Source organism: Ambystoma mexicanum, chromosome 2q (assembly GCF_040938575.1).
Source record: "Ambystoma mexicanum isolate Mex_15411 chromosome 2q, UKY_AmexF1_1, whole genome shotgun sequence".
Lineage (NCBI taxonomy): Eukaryota > Metazoa > Chordata > Amphibia > Caudata > Ambystomatidae > Ambystoma > Ambystoma mexicanum.
Window position 1 is genome coordinate 874,666,080 of NC_090924.1, and position 19,898 is coordinate 874,685,977.

At 46.9% G+C, this 19,898-nt stretch overlaps 1 protein-coding gene across 1 annotated transcript in view; it reads left to right on the forward strand.

Annotated features, from left to right (window-relative positions):
* Positions 1–19,898, forward strand: part of MASTL (microtubule associated serine/threonine kinase like) — a 1,019,298-nt gene that overhangs the window by 644,834 nt on the left and 354,566 nt on the right. The window contains exon 7 of the mRNA XM_069648115.1: positions 2,949–3,121. Coding sequence (XP_069504216.1) covers positions 2,949–3,121 — 173 coding nt within the window. The remainder of the gene's footprint in view (positions 1–2,948; positions 3,122–19,898) is intronic.

Here is a 19,898-nt window from a genome sequence, read left to right on the forward strand (position 1 = left end):
TCACTATCCTTAGAGTGCTGAGGGAAACGGTTCTAACATCCTCCTTTCTATCCTCTGTGACGAATCAAGGGATTCAGTCACTCCCCCTGGGGATAGGGGGCGTCCTGTGAGACTAGGGAGGTGACCCGCTATGCAACATTCCCCCTAGGGGTGGCGGTAAGCGGGACCTCACAGGGAGAGACACCCTTCTTGGGGAGAAGGACTCACTTTCCACCGAGGAACTCCCTTCCTATTATCCTCCAGAACCTAATGTAACATTGTTACTTTACAAACCTCTAGACCCCTCTTACATATGTTACTATGATGTGAAGGAGGAAAGGTATCAGTTCACAACTGTGAAGAATAAGAACCAAGGAGTCATAAAGAATACTTATTTCTCAAATATTGAGACGTATAAGCCAAGAGGAATTATGCCGTATGTGGCCCAAACACAAAAGGACATTCATTTAGTTGTCTTCATGAAAAGAGGAGGGCCATGAAATAAGGAAGTGAGACCTGGGAGATTAAAACGGCTGGATTGAGGATGCTGGGAAACCTGGGAAGATGCCGTTTTGCACGTCGAGGAACAGCTACCAAAGGGAGGTGCCAGCAGTGCATGGCACACCCGAGAGACTAGAGGAATCCCGTCAAAGTCCCAGGAGGGACGTACAAAGAGGGCCTTAGCAGAGGCATTGCGTTGGCGTGCCAGACAGGGAGAATCCAAGAACAGACCGAAGGAGAACGCTAGTAAGGAAGCAAAGCAGGAAGGTGGTGGCCTGGAAGGGGAAACTTGTGAAGAACCCACACAGAAGCGTGTCGTAAGAAAGCCAGAGAATGGCTTTGAAGGAACAGCAAGAGGAAAATGAGAGCTCCGACCCGGTGACGCAGAACCCTTACACAGCAGTAGCAGGGAAGAGGTTTTATGTGTGAAAAGGGATGGAGATTTCACAAGCCACAAGTAAACTGAATAGAATGATTGGAGACAGCCCCCTTGTCCTAGTGAGAAATAGACCAACCAAAAGGGGGAGAATCACTGAAGGGTTAATTCTACTCGTCCCAGTGAGGGGTAAGAATATATCAAGTGTGAGTTTCATGCAAGAACCCATCATACTCGTCCCAGTGAATGGCGAGACAACCATACGAGTGAGGCCCACTAAGGGACTCCTCAAACCTGTCGCAGTGAAAGGCGAGATTACCAGGACAGTGCAACATATTTAGGGACTCATCAAGCTTGTCCCAGTGAATGGGAAAATCATAAAACAAATAAGATTCAGAAAGAGGATGTATGTGTAAAAAGGGACAGTGATTTCACAAGCTGTAAGCAAACATAAGATAACGAATGGAAAAAGCCCTCTTGTCCCAGTGAAGTACAACCACCAAAAGGGGAGAATCACTCAAGGGTTAATCATACTCGTCCCAGTGTGGGGTACGGATATATAAAGAGGCAGTATTATGCTGCTGGAACGCATCATACTCTTCGCAGTGAAAGGCGAGACAACCTTAAGAGTGAGGAATTCTTAGGGACTCATCAAACTCGTCCCAGTGAATGAGAAAATCATAAGAGGAACACAAGTCAAAGAAAGACTTTACCAGTATATTTCAGCGAGGAGAAAACCAACCACAGGAAGAAGGGTTGGTCCAACAATCTGTGTGTGAATAATACAGGAACTAGAACTGTGAACTGGAACAGATACTCCCATTTCAGGCCATTGCGAGAGAAATCAAAGAAAGAGTTTGAAGAATCTGAGACAGGTCACAAGGACCTGGGGGAAGCCCCTTGAAAGAACTGAGGTTTATTGTAGGAAATGGCAAAGAACTACTTGAGAATCTCATATTGAGGAGAACTTTGCTGTGAAGCAATTGAGGAGAAGGGAGTAATTTCTCCTGGTAAATTTGTGTGTAGTAATAGTGGTAGTGTCAGTTAGATTAGATTCTGCCGGAGGACAGACTTTTGGGCTTTCATTCTGATGACGAGCCACCTTGTTTAGTTGTGTTACGTAGGGAAACCCTTTGAATAGCCAAAATGAGGCATTTTCTTTATTATTTTGAAACAAAAGCTTTGAAAATGGCACCTATTGGCCTGTCTCCTCCTTCTGACCTACCAGACCTCCTATAAACATGGCATCAGCGATAAGTTAATCTCCTGTTTGGTGCAGAGGTAGCAGAGCACACTCCACACTCTTCCTTTGTTTCCCTTTTTTTACGCATTAGGCTCTGTCCAGGTTTTGAAGGCTTCTCAGGATTTATTCAATTTAGATCTTTTTGAATTTTCTCCTACCTCTTCCTCACATTCTACTCTCCTTAACCTCTTTGTGGGATGGCCTTGTGTGCATTTAGCCTTTCCCATACTAGATGGTCAGCCCCAATGTTTTTGATAGTTATAATCACTCAGTCTCCTGCTTTCTCCTTTCTTGCCTTTATTTCAAGTGTCTGCCCCGTTATGGTATGTGGCCTTTCTTAGGAATTGCCTCTAGTGCAATCAGCCTTCGAATTTGTGTCCACAGCCCCGTCATATGATTGCTCCTATTCACCTGCACTTTCATTTTCAGATCATTGTTGTAATGAGCATAGCAATCGGATGTCTTTTTCATATCCTTTTTCCTTAATTTCTGGTCTCAATCTTTTTTAGACAAACAGGTTTCCTTACTTTCCAGTGCTCTTTCCACCTATTGCCTCTGGCGCATGATTATTCCTGCAGGCTTTTAACACCCTTGGTCCTACTGTTGGCCTGTTATTGCCCCTAAATTAAGTGTGGAAAACATATAGTAAGTTGATTAGTGGAGTTCTCTGGCTGGGAGTCTCACTTTGGTTCATAAAATCTGCAAGGCCTTATAATTACATGCGTTTCCATAGCATTTTTTAAAACACATTCTGCTTTGAATATCTATGCCACATTGTTTAGAAGCAATTTTGACTTGAAGCTTCAAAATGATCACTATTTTTCAAGTAATCTTTCTCTTTACTTTTAGGTCCTGATAACTCTGCCTTCAGTCCAAGTATGCCTGTTAAATGTTTGACTCCAAATCTACTAAAATGTAGAGTGAGGTTTGGTACTTCCAGTGCCAGCAGCCCATCCCACGTTGGTCAGTCAAGTATAGAATCTGGGTGCTCAACAAGTCCAACCTGGGAAAAAGAAATCCAGGTTAGTAGCAGGTTTGTTTCAATTTACACTACACACCCATGAGGATACATTTGGGAACTGGTGCAAAGTAATGACTCCGCTTACTGACACAACGTGTTTCGATTTAGCTTTTTGACTGGCCATTTTGATTTTTTTCATTTTTGTCGAATATTTATTTTTGTATAGCTAGTAGCATTTTATAACATTGAAAGATTCCCAGAAAGCAGTGTAATCACAATATCGCCATTTAAAGCAGGTTTTAGTGCTGCATACACAATAACTTGATCTTGCACTAGTTGCTCACAAAAGCGTTTGTTTTTCATAGTCCATTTATGTATTTAAAATGTTACAAGCAACTTATGCTTTGTTTTGATGTCTCTACTTGCATGTCGCTTTGCAGATACTCCAGAAACAAGAGATGCTTTGTCCTTTATTAGTAAATGGATTTCATTATTGACAGACTGCCTCTCAGCCAATGCAAATTCATGAAATGCTATTCATAACTATTATGTCCTTCCTAAACTTTTTGATTTCTGCAAGTGCCTGAAAAGAAGCAACCAGAGATTGCCTTCATCTTACAGAGAAATGTATGCACTGAAAAAAGCAGCTTTCCTGAAACTAAACTATTCAGGATATTTCAGAATTCCATAGAAGCCCAATGGCAGAGCATTTCCCAACATACCGAAAACTAAGCTCTGCAAGGGGGAAAAACATGTAAAATCCTAAAAAAAGGATATCGTACAAACAATTTCACTTTATTTTTTCAAAAGTGCTAATGGCCTTACAGACCTTGGGAGGTACCCTTATCGTTTATTGCCCTCTTTTTCACCTTATACTATGACTTTGGGAGGGCAATCATCCTTCCTATTTTCTGAGTAAGGTTGCAAGCCAATTCTTCAGACGTTGGCCTCGTCCTCCTGTTTTGTAAGTGGTTGTTGATGGATACTCTATAAGATCAATTTTGTGGCATAGGCTTCTTGGCTTAACTGCATACCATAAATTATATGAGCACCCTGGAAAGCATTGTACAGGAAGGGGGCATTGGGAGCTAGTGGAATGGCACCGGTCTGCAAATGGTCTGTGGTAGGAGTGCAGGGTTACAGGTTATTCTGCCTTGTAAGGCTTATTCCTGCATTCCCACCAACTAACTGGCTCTCCTATAAGGTCTTCTACCACCGTACACTACACACAAATTCCCCACATAAGGCCACCAATTAACACTTCAACTCTAACCAAGCCACAACTAAGCTCTCCTCTTTAACGCTATCCCACTCTCCCGCATCAGCGGCTAACCAGAACCAAAGCGCTGTAGTCTTTAGTCTGTAGTCCGATCTTGGGCTTTTCCCTATGGATAACATACTCTCAAGCTTCTTCCGCCCACCAAACCCATAGAAAGCATATTGACACTCAGGAACAGGGTTCCTCCGAGATGCATCCATCAACTCCACAGGTTTTGAATCTGCCTTTCCCACTTGTTCACTCCTGTACCCCACCCTACTTGTTTTCTTATTCGAGCGCTGCAAGGCCACCAATAGTGGCTGACAGGGGTCTACACAAGATAACTTGAATTAAATCAGACATTTCATAATATTTGGGGCAGATGAAATGGATTCCCAAACAAATCTATCTAATCAAACTAATCTATTTAATGTTGACGCATTTTTAATCCCCGAGCGCAATGTCATAGCAAATTTGTCAGCCAACTCATCAAGTAGAGTCATAGGTTCTGTTGTCTACACATCTTTCACATTTGATTTGCCAGCTCAGTCCGAATTTACAGTAGTTAAGAGTGCAGGATTCCATACGATTTATTCTTCGTCTCAGCAGGTGATATGCAATGTATTTAACACATGTTTCATGCCCTTCGGTGACTTTTCAAGGCATTAAATATAGAACAAACCATTGTAATCAAGGGCTCTACTGTATAAAACAACAAATACAGCTCTATTCAAATTGTACTGATGGTTATTAAAACAACAATTTGCAATCTACCTGCAGGGAATGAAAATATAATGTTTGTGGAGTTGAACAATCTTACATGTTAATTGATAAATTTATGGACACAATATAATGAGAATAAAAGGTCAGCGCTTAAAAAGCTTTGGAAGCAGGGGACAATAAAGGGAAAAAATAGAAATACATAAAAGCACCCTCCGGCGCCTGCTCCGACCCAAGTTAGTGGGAGGCAACTGGCCCCACAGATGTACAGGAGAGTCGACGGCATACTTCTGTGTGTGCTGTCAAAAAAGGTAAGCGGGGGTTGAGTTAGGGGGATTCGGGATGGCATATAGTGATATACGTGATCACTGCGCAACGGGATTTTGCTATTCTATCGGTTCAGATTTGCAATTTCCCAATGTGCAGTAATTGTGTAGATCCGTTCAATGCTCTCAGCTCTTGTTCCTTCCTTGATCTCAAACCTCATTTTTCCTATTGCCCCCTCCTGCTCAGGTACTGCCACCACCTCAGATGCTTCCACTTCTCCCTTGGCTCCTCCTAATTGCTCCTGAAACAATGTCCCACTGCTCACCACAAACCTCTCCAACATCTAACACAGAGCAACTGGATCTGGGTGCATTCATACTGTGTTCCTCCACTCTGGATACGACCTTTGAGGGACCTGTTACTTGTAAGTGGTGCAGAGCTATGATAGGTGGTTCTCCCCAAGTGCACCTAAGCTTACTTTAGGCTCATTAGGCTGGACCTAAACTATAATTGGAATGTCTGCCATATTTGTTTATAATGTTTCTTACCTGACCCTCCTGGATCCGGCCTGTCCTATGTTGAGCTATTTGATGTTTCTAGTCTATGATGTAAAGGCTGGGTACATACTATGTCCACTTTCAAAGCACTGAGTTTTATTGAGCGTGGTTCGGGGAGGGGGGGGGGCAAACGAAAACAATGAATGCTAGGCATAAGAACCACTTGCTAGGGAAGAATGCTGAGCTATTGCCTCCCGTGCCTCCTGCACTGAGTTAGTGTTTGGGATGTTGCAAACTGTCAATATTGTTTCCTGAACTGCAGAGTTTGCTGCAGGTCCCACACATTGATCTCTTGAAGTACCGGGGGAAGCTATAGCAGTATCAAAATGCTTGCTTGCATCATCTATTTTTTTTTCTGTATGATATGCTCGGATAGAGCTTTGAGCATTCGCAGTTAGTTGAGGGGTTGCACAAATATTGTCCTGCAGGGTCTCACAAGCATTTTGGGCCGGATTTAAGCTTTCAAGCCCAGCCAGCGCTGATGGGCTGATGTTGTGATATTATTATTTTTTATTATTATTGTTATACCAGACATTGATGACTGGCCTGTGCTGTACTGCCCAAGTCCTGCAGCATGACAGGGGCCAGGGTATCCTCCCCATAGCAGGCCCAAACCCACTGGCTCAGAGTATAACCTGGCTTCCTTAGTCACAGCTGTGGAAGTCCCCAAAACCAGGTGGTTGGCAGTAAACCCAATTGGTAGCAGTCTGTACCACCCAGATTTACCTGGTAGCTGTGGCTGAGCAGTCGGACTTCTCTCAAGATGAGTTAGGCAGTATTTAGAGTATACACAATAGGTACAGAGATACAGTAGCACAAGCAAACCCTGACCAGAGCTTTGGTGTAAAAGTATATAATTATTTATTTAAATACACACTTGTAAATTACACTAGCACAAAGAGGTAAATAAATTCAACACGGTCACTATTATATACATACAAACCTAATTACTTATTAGACTAGTCTTAATGAGAAGCACCACTTATTTTCAGACAGAGGTGAGCGCTTAACATAAGATGGCACTCTAATAAGTTATTAAAAAAGGGAGGGAAAAAGGCAGGGTTATGAAAGCACACAAATTTCAATACTTTTCAAAGAACCACAGTGAGGCAGGTTAGGCAAAGTCTACTGGAGAGCAAGGAAGTTCAAATGCCAGGCCCACTCTTAGAGAGAGCAAGCGAAATGTGTCCAGGATCACACAGTGGGGTTATGCCCAAAAAGTCTTTGCAGAAAGTTCACAAAAGATTGAGATCAAGTCAGGAAAAGTTAGTTAACAGGTCCCAGGCTAGTCCAGGTTAGAAAGTCGAGGATTTACTGTCACCCCGAACGATCTGTCGCAAGGGAAGCCAGGCGGGACACAGTACCTAAAAGTTGGAAGAACGCTCCAGCGGGGGCAGTTGTTCCTGGCAGCGGGTGCAAGTCAGTGTTTCATCCAGAGGAAGAGGAGGTCTCGACATGGAGGAAAGCTGAAGGTCGTTGCGCTGCCAGGGAAGAAACCAGCCGCGGAGTTTCCCGGTTACAAGGTACCACCCTTTTCTTCGCGGTAGTGGTAAACCATGGTATTCCGGTTGCCGGGGCGCTTGGCACGGGCAAGGCGGCCACGAGATGGTCCAGGAAGGCGAAAAGACGGGCAAACTGGTTATCCCAACCAGTCAAAGGAAGAAGACTCTCCAGACTGGAGATCTCCTCTGTCGTTGGGAAAAGTGGTGAGACGGTTCAGCAGGGCTCCACCAGTGGTGTCGTCGTTGCAGTTCGGCTCGGCTTCTCCCTCCTCGGATTCTTTAGGTCCTGTGGCGACTTCTGAAGTTCCAGTCCCCAAAGCCCTGCTTTTATGCAGAAAACCCCCATTCATTCAGCCTAGCTGTCACTCAAACATGCTAAGTGGTGAGCCGGGAGGCTCATCACTTGGGCCAATCACACAAGAGTGCGACTTGAGTTGCCGAGGCAACTCGGTCCAGGGTGCCTAAACCCCCTCCCACACCCCCTGTGGTACCCAGACAGAGTGGCACCACTTTTGGAAGCTTCTGTGGAGAAGCCCGCCAAAAAGTGGAACAAAGGGCTCGATTTGGGTTGGAGTCACAGAAGCGAACACAAACGCCATTTTGGAAGTTTCGGCAAAAAATACCAACCAGTGAATTTATATTAATTTAATAAACTGGCGGTATGTTCGAGGCTCTGTTCGAAAGTGGTAGCCTCGAACAATGGAAAAATCCCATAGGAATATATTTGCGGTCGAATATAAAAAGTAGTATCCACGGCCACCAGCCAAAACTCGTCGGAGGGGACTGGACAGTGCCCCCCTGGAACAGACCCCGGGGCAATCGAATTGCCCCGACCAGTACGTCCACAATAGGATGGTTTGTACTGGTTCTGTTCACAATTTGGGACTAGTCAAGCCAATGGTGACTTCACATGCCCTGGGAGACAGTAGTCAGTCCCAGGGTATGGAGTCTATGTTTGGGGGTCGCTACGACACCCCTGGGTTACGGCACGGAGGGTGCTGTGCAACCCACATACCAAAAACACATGAAGCCCTATGGGGTAAAGGACCCCATAGCCCATAAAACACATACAAAGTCAAAGGAACACCTCAACTCATGTCTAAGAGTGGGAGGAAAAGAGTCTCACTCTTAGCAGAAGAAAAAAATAAACCCCAAAAATCCAGCAAAGCTGCTGGGGGACTAACTAGGTTTGGGAAATTAGCCATTACAGAGAATTCTCCCTAACAATATTCCCTACTACTGTTCAGCCAGTAATATCAATCTCTAATGTCTGTCATATTATAGGTTTTATAAATAAATGTAATGATCTATAAGACATGGTGGCGCTGTAGAATATGAACTGACATAGCACTGTAATGCCACAAAAGAGTACAAATTAATCTGATCTTAACACCAGGTTTTTGTTTTTTTCCTGAAGACCAGAATAGCACACTCCTGTCTCAGTATGAAACTTGACGCATTCGAATTCTTTGCAGCTAAAAACACAAGAGCTTTTCAACCATTCAGGCTTTCTTTAACAGCCACCATCATAACATGGGATCGTAATGTTAACCTTCTTTCTGGTTGATATGAGAACAAAACATTTTTGCTTATTTTCTGGGATAACATATAGATTCAGTAATGTGACCCTGCAAGAGCATTCCCCCCTTACTATTGGAGGAAGACATGTTATGCAAAGTGATGCAATTAAGGGACCTGAAAGTAGGCTCAAAGGAAGCCTTCTAACTAGCGTTAGAAACATTCATTATATTACCAGAATAGAAAGTAATTCCCATAATGTTCTGGCCGGAATGATCGCCACACAAAGGATGCAGGGAAAGAGCACCATGATCTTGGTGAAAAAACATTTAAGACCCTCCCACAGGGAATGAGCATATAAATAACATAAACAACACAGAAGCACTTATTGACTTATATTCTGGCATGTCAGCTGTCATTGGTGTTGACTTAAATACCAGAATTCCTAAGAACAACCATGAACAAGAACTATATAACAATATGCACTCCCAGAAAATGTCTACTGCTAGTGAAAATAAGGGACAGAGATGAGCTTTAGTTGTTATATTCTCACTGCTTTATCATGCTAAATGGGAAATGGCGACGGCCCAGGCCAATACACCAGTGTGACCAAGAACATTGCACCTACAATCGAGAACATGTTTGTCTATAGAGGTTTCAGGCGACAAGTACTCCATGTGTGTGTTTTGCACAGAGCAAAGTGATCCCTTTGCACTCACGATTGCCATGGCTCTGAGAAAGTCCCTAGGCGAGATACAAAAGGTCTGTTAGGACTTAATACAGGGCTAAATAAAATCAGCTGGAAACCAGGAAACAGACAACTAATCAGTAGGTCAGTACAGCAACTCCTACCCCAGTTGATATAAATTGTGAAGGACTGGTTCTGCATCATAAGGCTGACACTGTTCACGCCTTTATAACCCAGTATGAAACGCAAGTAAACGAGGTTGTCGAGTTGAGCACGTGTAAATCTGTCTATATACCCATGCGCTCGTGGAAGGGAAACCGAATCTACATCCCTTTGATAAGAAGTCAGTGATGGGAAGAAAATGCTCCTACAAGGTTTACGCTTCCTTTCATACAGGCACATAGACACTAGGGACTACTACTACTGTTAAAAATATTCACTCAGCATTCCAAAGATGGCTTGGAGCATACTATTGTGATGCTGATCGAGAAGCATGGCACATCCTGGTATGTTCACAGAATAAAGGGTATAGAGCATTTTGGATAGTCAACAGCATCAATACCTATTCCAGGTTTATTAGAAAATGATTGGGAAGCTCACGTTCGTACTACCCTGTGGGAATTCCTATGAGACTGATGTGAATCCCATTACTATGCTGATGCATGGTTCTTTGAGCTTTCAATTCAAGAAATCGTTGACATTATCCTAACCATCAATTCTTATAGAGAAACCGGACCTGGCAGTATTAAATTCCCTAATTAAGGAAAACCCCATTAAATGGGCTAATATCCTACATAGGCTTTTTTGCGCCATCAGTACAACTAATACGCTACCCAGGCCATGGAAAGAAAGCATAATAGTTCCTATTTACAAGAATGGTGTACGCACTGTGCCAGAAAACTATAGGCTTTTTGCTCTGCAGGATGCCCCTTCAAAACCTTTTGGATTGTGCTAGAAACTATTCCAATAAACCAGACTGGTTTCCGACGGGGCACCAATACCCTGGTTCATTCCTTTCTCTTACCACCACCATACAGCAATCCTGGATGATATGGAAGCAAACCACATTAGTGCCATTCATAGATTTTAGTGCCACATTCGACACAGTAAATGGAAAATGACTGTGGTAAAAACATATGAATTTGAATATTCTTTGGGGCTTGCTGAGTACTATAGTTGCGCAGCATACTGCAACCAGGGTAAGGGTTAAAATGGATACCGAGTCTGTTACCAACTGGATCTCCACTAACACTGACCCTAAGCAGGATTGTATATTGGCCCCCACGCCCTTCACCCTTTACTTAGCCTGTGCCTTGACTGATTAAGCTACCACTCCACCTAGATTGGGTGATTGCAAACTACAGTAGCTTGGTTATGCTGATGTTATAATAATGGACAGCACCTCTGTGGGCTTACAAAAACAGCTACACCTACTAAGTAAATATGCAAACCTGAAAGACTCAAAATAAATACAGGAAAAACTAAAATAATGCTATTGTGCCACAGAGATACAAAACAAAAGCACCTCTGTTGGCACATAAATAACGAGAAGGTTGTATTGGTTCAGGCCTATAAATATCTTGGCATCAAAGTGGATAATAAGCTTAACTTGTATGGACAGCTTAGTATACAAGTAAAAGCGGATCAGTTAACTGGGGCAATTAATGTCTTTGCACATAGGCATGGGGATTCTCAATCAAGGCTATTAGAGTATATATAGCTAAAGTCATAACCTTGATTACCTATGGTGCAGAAAGGTGGGCAGATAAACTAAAAACTGAGCTTGTATTGCCTCCGCGCACTTGTTTAAAAGCTCTTCCATCTCCCCAAAAATGCACCAGCTGAATATATTTACTTCGAAAATAACATCTGCCGTTTGAGCGCCACACTAACATCTTGGTCTCTTAATTGCTTTTGGAAGTATTCCAGTGCCATGACGGACACACTACAAGGTTTTATTATGCAGGTCATTGCCTCCCGTAAAACGCTGATGAATGGTTAGAGCTGATATTTAGGTACTGATACGTCCCGCCCCCTTACTCCATCCTTGCTGTCATCCCCCAACGTGGGGAAGGTACCGTAACCTTTGGCATCAAATAATGTAGCTTCCCCTTTAAATTTAGTATAGAGTGCTCGGGCGCGGCCATGGCCGTGGCAACCACCTGCCCACTGGCGCCTCACGTCAGTTTCTTTTTCCGCACGGACGGTGTCGGACCTGGCATCCAGCGCAGAGACCTTTTTTAGCTTTCCGCTTGCTCCCCATTTTGTTTTTTCAATCTTATTTAACTTCCATTTGGTGCTTCGAATATGAACCAACACGGTTACCGGCACAGGTGGCGAGTGCGTCCAGCTTAACGGAGCTCGCTCCGAGGTCATGAGTCGGGGTGTTCCAACTACCGGCCTTCCGGCTGAGGGCTCAGTGCCTACCAGAGTGATCTCTGAGGTGGACGCCTTTTCTTTCGGGTGCAAGACCCAAACTGTATCCTCCCCTATCTGCCTATCGTGTCTAAGGGTCTCCACTCCCTCCCACCCAGTGCGTGGCGCATGGCTTCAAAATGGCAGAGAGGTACGTGGCGACTTCTGCCAGGCCAGCTGCCATCTTGGATCCAGCTCAGAGCCCAGCAGTGCTTTCACCCATCGAATTGGCTTTACAAGATGATGCCAGCCCTCTTCCCTCTGGAAGCGTCAGCGGATCCTACGGTGCAGGCTTCTGGTCTCCTCAGGGATACATCTACCCATCACAGCCTTAAGGCTTCACGCACCAGGCGGCACAGCGCTTTTACCAGGAGTGGAGACCCAGTGCCTCAGACGGTCGGGCCGCTGGGACCCAGCGGCTTGTGAAGATGGCTTCTTTGAGCGCTTCCTCTTCCTCATGTGTTCCCCTCAGATGGAGGGGCTCCTGAAGGACATTGTGAAGGAGGCCATCCCGCAGGGGGCGCCACTCAACTCCCTCCTCTCGGTACTCCTCGCATTCCACCAGTGCTGCCGGTTCCACTCCGCGGGCCAGGCCCTACCGGTTGTTCTGACCCCCTCCACCTCCTCCTGGTCCACCAAATGCCTCCCCCTCAACAGCCGTTGGACCTGTATGCGGCACTGGCACCTGTGTTCCAGGTCCAGGATTCCCCTTGGTCTGTGTGAAGTGGGTGGGGGGGGGTCGCGATGAGGATGTTGACGCCCAGGACAATGAACCATCTGCATCAGTTAAGGCCTTTCACTACCGCCTTCAGGGCCTGGCTGGGTTCTTAAGGGACCCTCTGCCTGAGGAAGCCCCCCAGGAGTCGAGGGTGCTAGCAGAGGTCTTGGGGAAGCACACCTCTCCGGAAGGATGTTCTGCAGGTTGCGCGAAATGTCTAGGAGAAGCACAGGCCCAACGCCCAAATGAACTAGAAGTTGGACAGAAGGTTTAGGATGACGGATGGGGAGGGCCTATCCTCGCCTCCCACCCGTAGCTGCATTCCTCGTTGGTGGCTGCGGCCTCCTTGTATTCTGAACCATAATCTTCGTCATCTTTCTCCACGAGAGCAACCTCCAGTTGCCTCGCCAAGGAGGACCAAGTCCTCGAGTCTTTGGGAAAGCACTGTTATTTCATCTCAGGACTGCATCTGCAGCAAGCCAATGTAGACGCCCTCTTGGCTGCAGCTAACCAGAAGTTGTGGCAGGAGCTTGGGGAATCTCTGCCCGACCTCCCTTCGAACAAGCGAGCGTCCTGCAAGGCCTGGCTGGCAGATGCCTGGGCCATTGCGCAGGACCTCATGCAGGCTTCGGTCTCCCACATCGATCTAGCCTCCAGAAGGCTGTGCCTTGGGGTCAAGATGAGAAGTACAGTGTAGATGCACGCCACAAAGTTGTCATCTGACGTGTAGGCACAGATACTGGATCTGCCTTTCTTAGGGCGTGGAACGATTTCATTTGTCAACTGATGACAAGTTGACAAAGAAGAAAACATCCACTCAAACCATCAAGTCCTTGGCCATCCTGACAAAAACGGATCAGAAATCCTTCCTTCAGTCCCAGGGCAGGACCGAGTTCAAGCCCCATGCCTTCTTCAAAGGTTTCCGGGTCTGTGGTAAACGGAGGCCTGACAAGTCGCCCAACAGTAGGAAGCAGCAGTGGACATTGCACTGGTTGTTCCTTTCCCCATCTCTGCCCCGCCTCTGATGCCAAGAAGCAGTGACGTCAAGGTCGCAGAGCACAGCTCGCCTGTGGGGGGCAGTTTGGCTTTGTTCCGGGACACCTGGAAGCGTTTTTTCAGCAACCCGTGGATCCTATCTGTGGCTTTAGTCTTCCTTTACCTCTACCATCCTCTCCTCCTCTTTGTCAGATCAGGTCCCCGGCTCTTTTACGCGAGGTCCTTTTGCTCTTGGAGATGCAGGCGATAGAACTGGTTCATCTTGTAGACTGGGGCTCCGGGTACTATTCCAGGAATTTTGCGGTACCCAAGAACAACCAGGCTGGCCTGAGGGTTGTCCTGGACCTGTCATTTCTAAATCGGTCTTTACCGCTTTAGCGCTTCAAGACGATTACACGGGATGCAGAGGACTGGATGTGTTCCATGAACCTCAAGGATGCATACCTGAATGTTTACAACTACCAACCTCATCAGAAGTTTCTGCGGTTCACGATTGTCGTACCACTTTCAGTACAAGGTGCTGCCCTTCGGCCTGGACTCCGCCCCTCATGTCTTCACAAAGTTGACAAGCGCAGTGGCAGGTCTTCTACGCTTGGACGGCCATCATCTGTACCCTTATTTGGACGACTGACTGATGAGGGCAGGTTCACCCGAGAGGGTGGTACACTCCTGCCAGTGATAGGCGGATATCCTTAATCAGCTTGGATTCTCCCTCAACCAGAGGTAGTCTGTTGTGCCCATCTCAGGAACTGGTTTTCCTAGGGGTACGTTTGAACACTACCGTTCAGCAGGTGTTTCCTACACCCGAGAGGCTTCTGTGCCTCTGCAAGGTGGTGGGGCACTTTCTGGCCAACACGACCACTTTGGCATGGTGTTTCCAGCACATTCTGGGCCTGATGGCTTCCTGCGTGCTCACTGTACAGCACACTTTCCTCAAGATGAGCTGCCTCCATCTCCACTTGGCACCCTATTGGAATCAAGAGACGGGGTCTCAGTCGGACAGGGTCCAAATACCTATGCTCAGACTGCCTGATCTTCGCTGGTGGCTGATGGGTGGCAATGTTTCGTGTGTTTCGCTCACCTGGTCTTTGCGGGGGTTTGGGGCACGGTTGGAGCCCTCCCTCAACTTGGCTCCCTTGGATCGACTCTCTCCCCCAGCTGCTGGGGAACCAACTGTTCTGGATACTGCTATTGCCCCTGAGAGAAGATGCGAGGCGATGAGAATGGCGTGGTGGTGTCGTGAATCCCCTCGACCCTTTCATGCCAAAACGAATTGCGCAAGTGTTTTCCCATGCAAGCTCACCTGTTGTTTTGTAATGCTGGGCTCTCCGTCCTGCTTCTTGTAGCAGGGGCGCGTAGAGTGGACCTAGTTGCTTCACTTGTCCGTGAAAGTGGCGATCCTGACCGGCTGCGACCAACCACGTAGGAGGCAGGTCTTTCGGCAATGGGTATTGTTTGTTTGTTTTAACGTCTTTTGCCGTGGTTGTAATAGTAATTCTTGCAATGTCTTTTCTCTCTCCAATAGGTATGAAGATGACTGATCGGAGTCGCGGAGCGAGTCCGGGAATTCCCTTGAAGATGATGGAGCCCTCAAATTAGCTGGTAAATTGGCCTTCAAGATAGATCTCAAGACTCAGGTATGGAGCACCCAAGCGTTAGGTATTTATGTGACTCCTAACCTGTTGTGTTCTTTTTCCCTTGCAGGAGAAGTCTGGCGGTGTCGAGCGATGGAGATGCTGGAATCGGGTAAGATGCGCCTTCAGCGATGGAGATGCTGGAATCAGGTAAAATGCGCCTGTTGGCTAATTTCCCTTGCCTAGTGAGTCCCTCAGCACCTTTGCTGGATCTCTGGAGTTGTTTCTTTCCACTTGGTAAGAGTGTGAGCTTTTCCCCCACTCTTAATATGTGTTTTGACCTGTTTTTGTGATTGTGGGCTTTGGATTACACCACTTCAGTAGCCCCTTTCTTTGTGTATGTCACACAGCACCTTATGTGCAGTGGCACAGGGTTGTCGTTAAGACTCCCCACCGACTCCATTTCTGAGGTGACTACTGTCCCCCAGAAAAGGGAAAAGTTACCATTAACTTTACTTGGTCAACTTTAACCACAGATCCAGTACACACCATTGTACATGGAGTGCTGGAAGGGTTAACCCTTAACTCTTTTTATCTGTAACTCCTAGAGCATTGTTTCGCTCTTTTAACATATAGACATGGCTGGTGGCAGTGGTATCTACCCCAAATTTCTACCGCGGTTATTTTACATAACCGTGGTAATATTGTAGGCTATTGTGTTAGCCTCAGAACTTAAACCCGCTTGACCAAATCCTTTTTCGCTTGGCTCCGGTGCGGTTTATTCGCCATTTCTTTTTCTTAAACTCCTTCTTGTGTTTTACTTTGCGCGGCAAACTAGGTTTGCCTTCTTTGTTCACTGTCTTTTTGCGAGCTTCTACCTAGAAACCCCCCTCAAGGCGCCTGGGTGTCTAGGTGGGCTGAATGTAAGGGAGGGGGTGTAGTCACCCCCTGCACAGGGTGTCCTAGGAAACCCAAGTCCCACTTTGTCATGATTGGGCAAGGTGGTTGTCCGGACTGGACAAACCCCCCTGCTGGGTGATTGACTGCCAGGCTGTGTGAATGGGGGTTTTGCGCATAAAAAGCAGGTCTCTTGGGCTGGAAGTGAGAGTCGCCACTGGAACTGCAAGGAACCGACGAGAAGTGGAGGAGAGGTCGACTGCTGCAACTACCCCGTGCCGGTGAAGCCCTGCTGCAGTCCTGAGCTTTCTACCCTTCAACGACTAAGAGGAGATCCAGTCCGGAGTCTTTTTCCCTTGAGCCTGGTGGGGATAACCAGTTTATCTTCAGCCAGAGGTCGCCTTCGTGGTCGAAATCGCTGCACACTGATGTAGTGATCCGGATAGCCACCTGAAAGACCCTCTCCTTTTTTAAGGAGCGCACCTTTTATTCATTGTTGCTGCTGCCGGCCTCATCCCTGTGTGGTGCGGACCCCCTCATCGTCCTTCTTCGTGCTGAACCTGCAGGAAAGCGTGGGTCTGCAGGAAACCAACAGGAACAACTGCCGTGGCACCAGCTTAGTTCTTTGAGAAAGGTACTGTGTCCTGTGTAAGGAATTGTGGGTGAAATCCCTATTTCTCTACTTTAAGGCTTGTCCTTACTTTTCCCTCCTTCTTATAACTTTTGCTTCCGAACATTGACAATATCAAAGTATTCTTGGCAACGTTGAATCTCTAACTGTCAGACTGTGTGATCCTAGACAACAGGCACCCGGTGTCACTTGACTTTGGCTCCGGCCCCTTGACTCTTGAATTCTGCCTGTGTGTTCTTCGATTCCGTCTGCCTAACCAACATACTGCCTGTGATGTTTGCCCCCAACTCTATCTGGGTATCTCGGGTTTTAAGTGTGTTTTTACCCGTGTAGCATTTCTTGCCGTGGATACGCGCTTATCTAGTAGACCGAACTGTCAAAAAGTGATTGCAATTGTATTCACAATAACGTGTTCTGTTTCATAACACCGGTTCATTCAAACACAGGGTACTTACCTCGAATAATACTGTACAAATATTGAATTACTAGAAGTGTCGTGTTAATAACAAATGGTTTAAAAATAGATTTACTTATATTTTTTACCGGAAACCTTCAGTCAGTGTTTGCTTGAGTCACAGTAATTGTGGTCCCTTTGTGTAATCTCTGCTACTGCTCATATACTCTTGAGATAAGCCTGGCTGTTCCGCTCCTGCTACCACTATAACCTAGTAGTACAGGCTTGTACCAAAGGTAAAACGTGTATTGCCACCTGTAGTCTTAATTGTGTGTAGTGGTCCCTAAGGGCACTGCACAGGATTCTGCCTAACAGCACCTTCAGTGATGGAGATGCTGGAATCAGGTAAGGTGTGTCTTCAGCGATAGAGTAGCTGGAATCAAGCAGATGCACGACGAGATGAGACGGGTAAGGACAGCGGTAAGTGTTACGCTGCAGAAAGCAGAATAACGCAAAGCGGAGGCATGTGGGTAGGTTGGCTTAAATAGGCTGGCCCTGGCCCCTCCCTTTGGCCCCACCTTGTGGCTCCACCTTGCGACTCCCAGAGATCCTTGCACGTGCCTTCCAATGATTGTCTATGGCCATGCACGTGCCTCAGGCACAAAGTGTGCAAAGCACATTTTTCCATGAGCCTGGCGCCTGAGGCGCCAGGACTGGGTCCATTTGGACCCTGGGGGTGAAGAAGGCCTGGGCCCTTGTTCAGTGGCCATGACAACGTGCCTATCCTGTTGGTAACTGACTCCTCCCTTTCGGGCTGGGGTTTTACTCTGGAGGGCTATGCGATGCACGTTACAGGACAGTAGCCCTCCTTCATATCAATTTGCTCGGCGGAGCGGGCCTGGCCCTCAGGGCATTTTTGTCCCTCATCAGGGAACAGGTCGGTTCGGGTCAGGACGGGCAATTATACTACAATGATTTACCTGAACAAGCAGGGAGGCACCCGTTTCCTCCCCCACCCCCCAATCCCCACCTCTGCCTGGAGGCGGTATCGATCTGGGAATTGGCCCTGACTGATAGGATTTGGATTTCAGCAGTCCACCTCCCGGGGGACAGCAATGCAGAAGCGGATCAGTGTAAGATAAGGGTCCAAATGGTCCCTTGTTTTCAGCTTTATGCAATTCTTTGGCAAGCCTGATTTTTCCAATAGTTGATAGTATCAATTTGTGCGAAATTGGTCACTGGGCAGCACTCTTGGTTTTCTTTTAGTCTGAAGCTGATCAGACTATAAACTTAATGCTGCAAATTGTCTTTTTTAGAAAAAAGACGAAAACCCAAATGTCTTGCGCCCTCAGCTGAGCCGCTTGAGGATCAACACCTAAGAGTGGGAGTTCCACACCGACTACTTATTGCTGCTGTTCCAGCGTTGGGGGTTTGCGCACCTGGATTTGTTTGCATCGCGGACCTGGATTTGTTTGCATCCCTTCTAAATCCCAAGTACCCCCAGTTTGCTTCATGGGCAGGACTGGGTCAGGGGTCTCTGGGCGATGCCTTCCAGATCTGTTGGCACAGCCACAGATGTTATGCGTACCCAGCCACCCCTCTGCTCCAACGGACCATCCACTAGTTCCGGGCTTCAGTGGGTTGCAGCCTCATCCCGAGTCCTCCCCCCCCCCCCCACTGACCTTCAAGACCCTGGTTTTCGGATCTGCTGCAGTTGTGCTCCCAGGGTCCCGGCCACCTTCCGATCTCTAGCAGAGGATTCCTGACACAGCAGGCCGGGGCAGTGGAGCATCCTGAACCAGCCAAGCTGACTCTGGTGGCCTGGGTCCTGACCAGCTGAGGCTTCAGCATGCTCAATTTTCGGATGACAACTGGGACATCATTCAGCAGGCCAGCAGACCCTTGACTCGGTCTCAGTATAGGAGTAAATGGACTAGGTTCTGCCATTGGGCTCGTGACAAGAGTCTGGACCCTGTCACCTGTCCTTTGGGTGACGTTCTGGCTTTTTCAGCACACTTGGCTCATTCTGGTGAGTACGTGCTGCACTTACTTGGCGGTCATTGGGGCTTACAGGAATTCCCCTGAGCATCTGTTTTCTGCAGCCAACCCGGTGGTTAAGGCCCACCATAAAGGGTTGTCTAGGCTTGTGCTGCCGTTGCATAGGACGCACCCAGTCTGGGACCTCAATCTGGTTCTTGCAGCTTTGCAGCGAAAGCCTTTCGAGCCGATGGCCTCTGTGGGCATCCGCTTGGTGACACTTATTTATTTTTTATTTATTTACATTTATAAAGCGCTCACACAGCCCGCAGGCATCGAGGCGCTGTTACAGGAATTGTTAGTTTTTCTTAGTTGTGCAATTGTGTTTTTTTTTTTTCTTTGTCTTAGTTACGTATTTATAACGCGCTTAAACACTCAGAGGTTTTTAAGCGCGGACCCGGGGACACTAAAGACAGTCTTGCTGGTAGCGCTCACCTCGGCACGTAGAGTTAGCGAGCTGCTGGCGCTGTCCTTGTGAAAGCCCTTCACGTCATTTCACAACGACAAGGTCATCTTGCACACTCACCCAAACTTCTTGCCCAAGGTGGTCCCTCCATTCCATCTGAATGATCGGCCTGCCATTGTTCTTCTGGAACCCGCAGTCGGCGGCAGAAAAGGCTCTGCATTCCTTGAACCACAAGATGGTCCTAAAGTTTTATCTCTCTG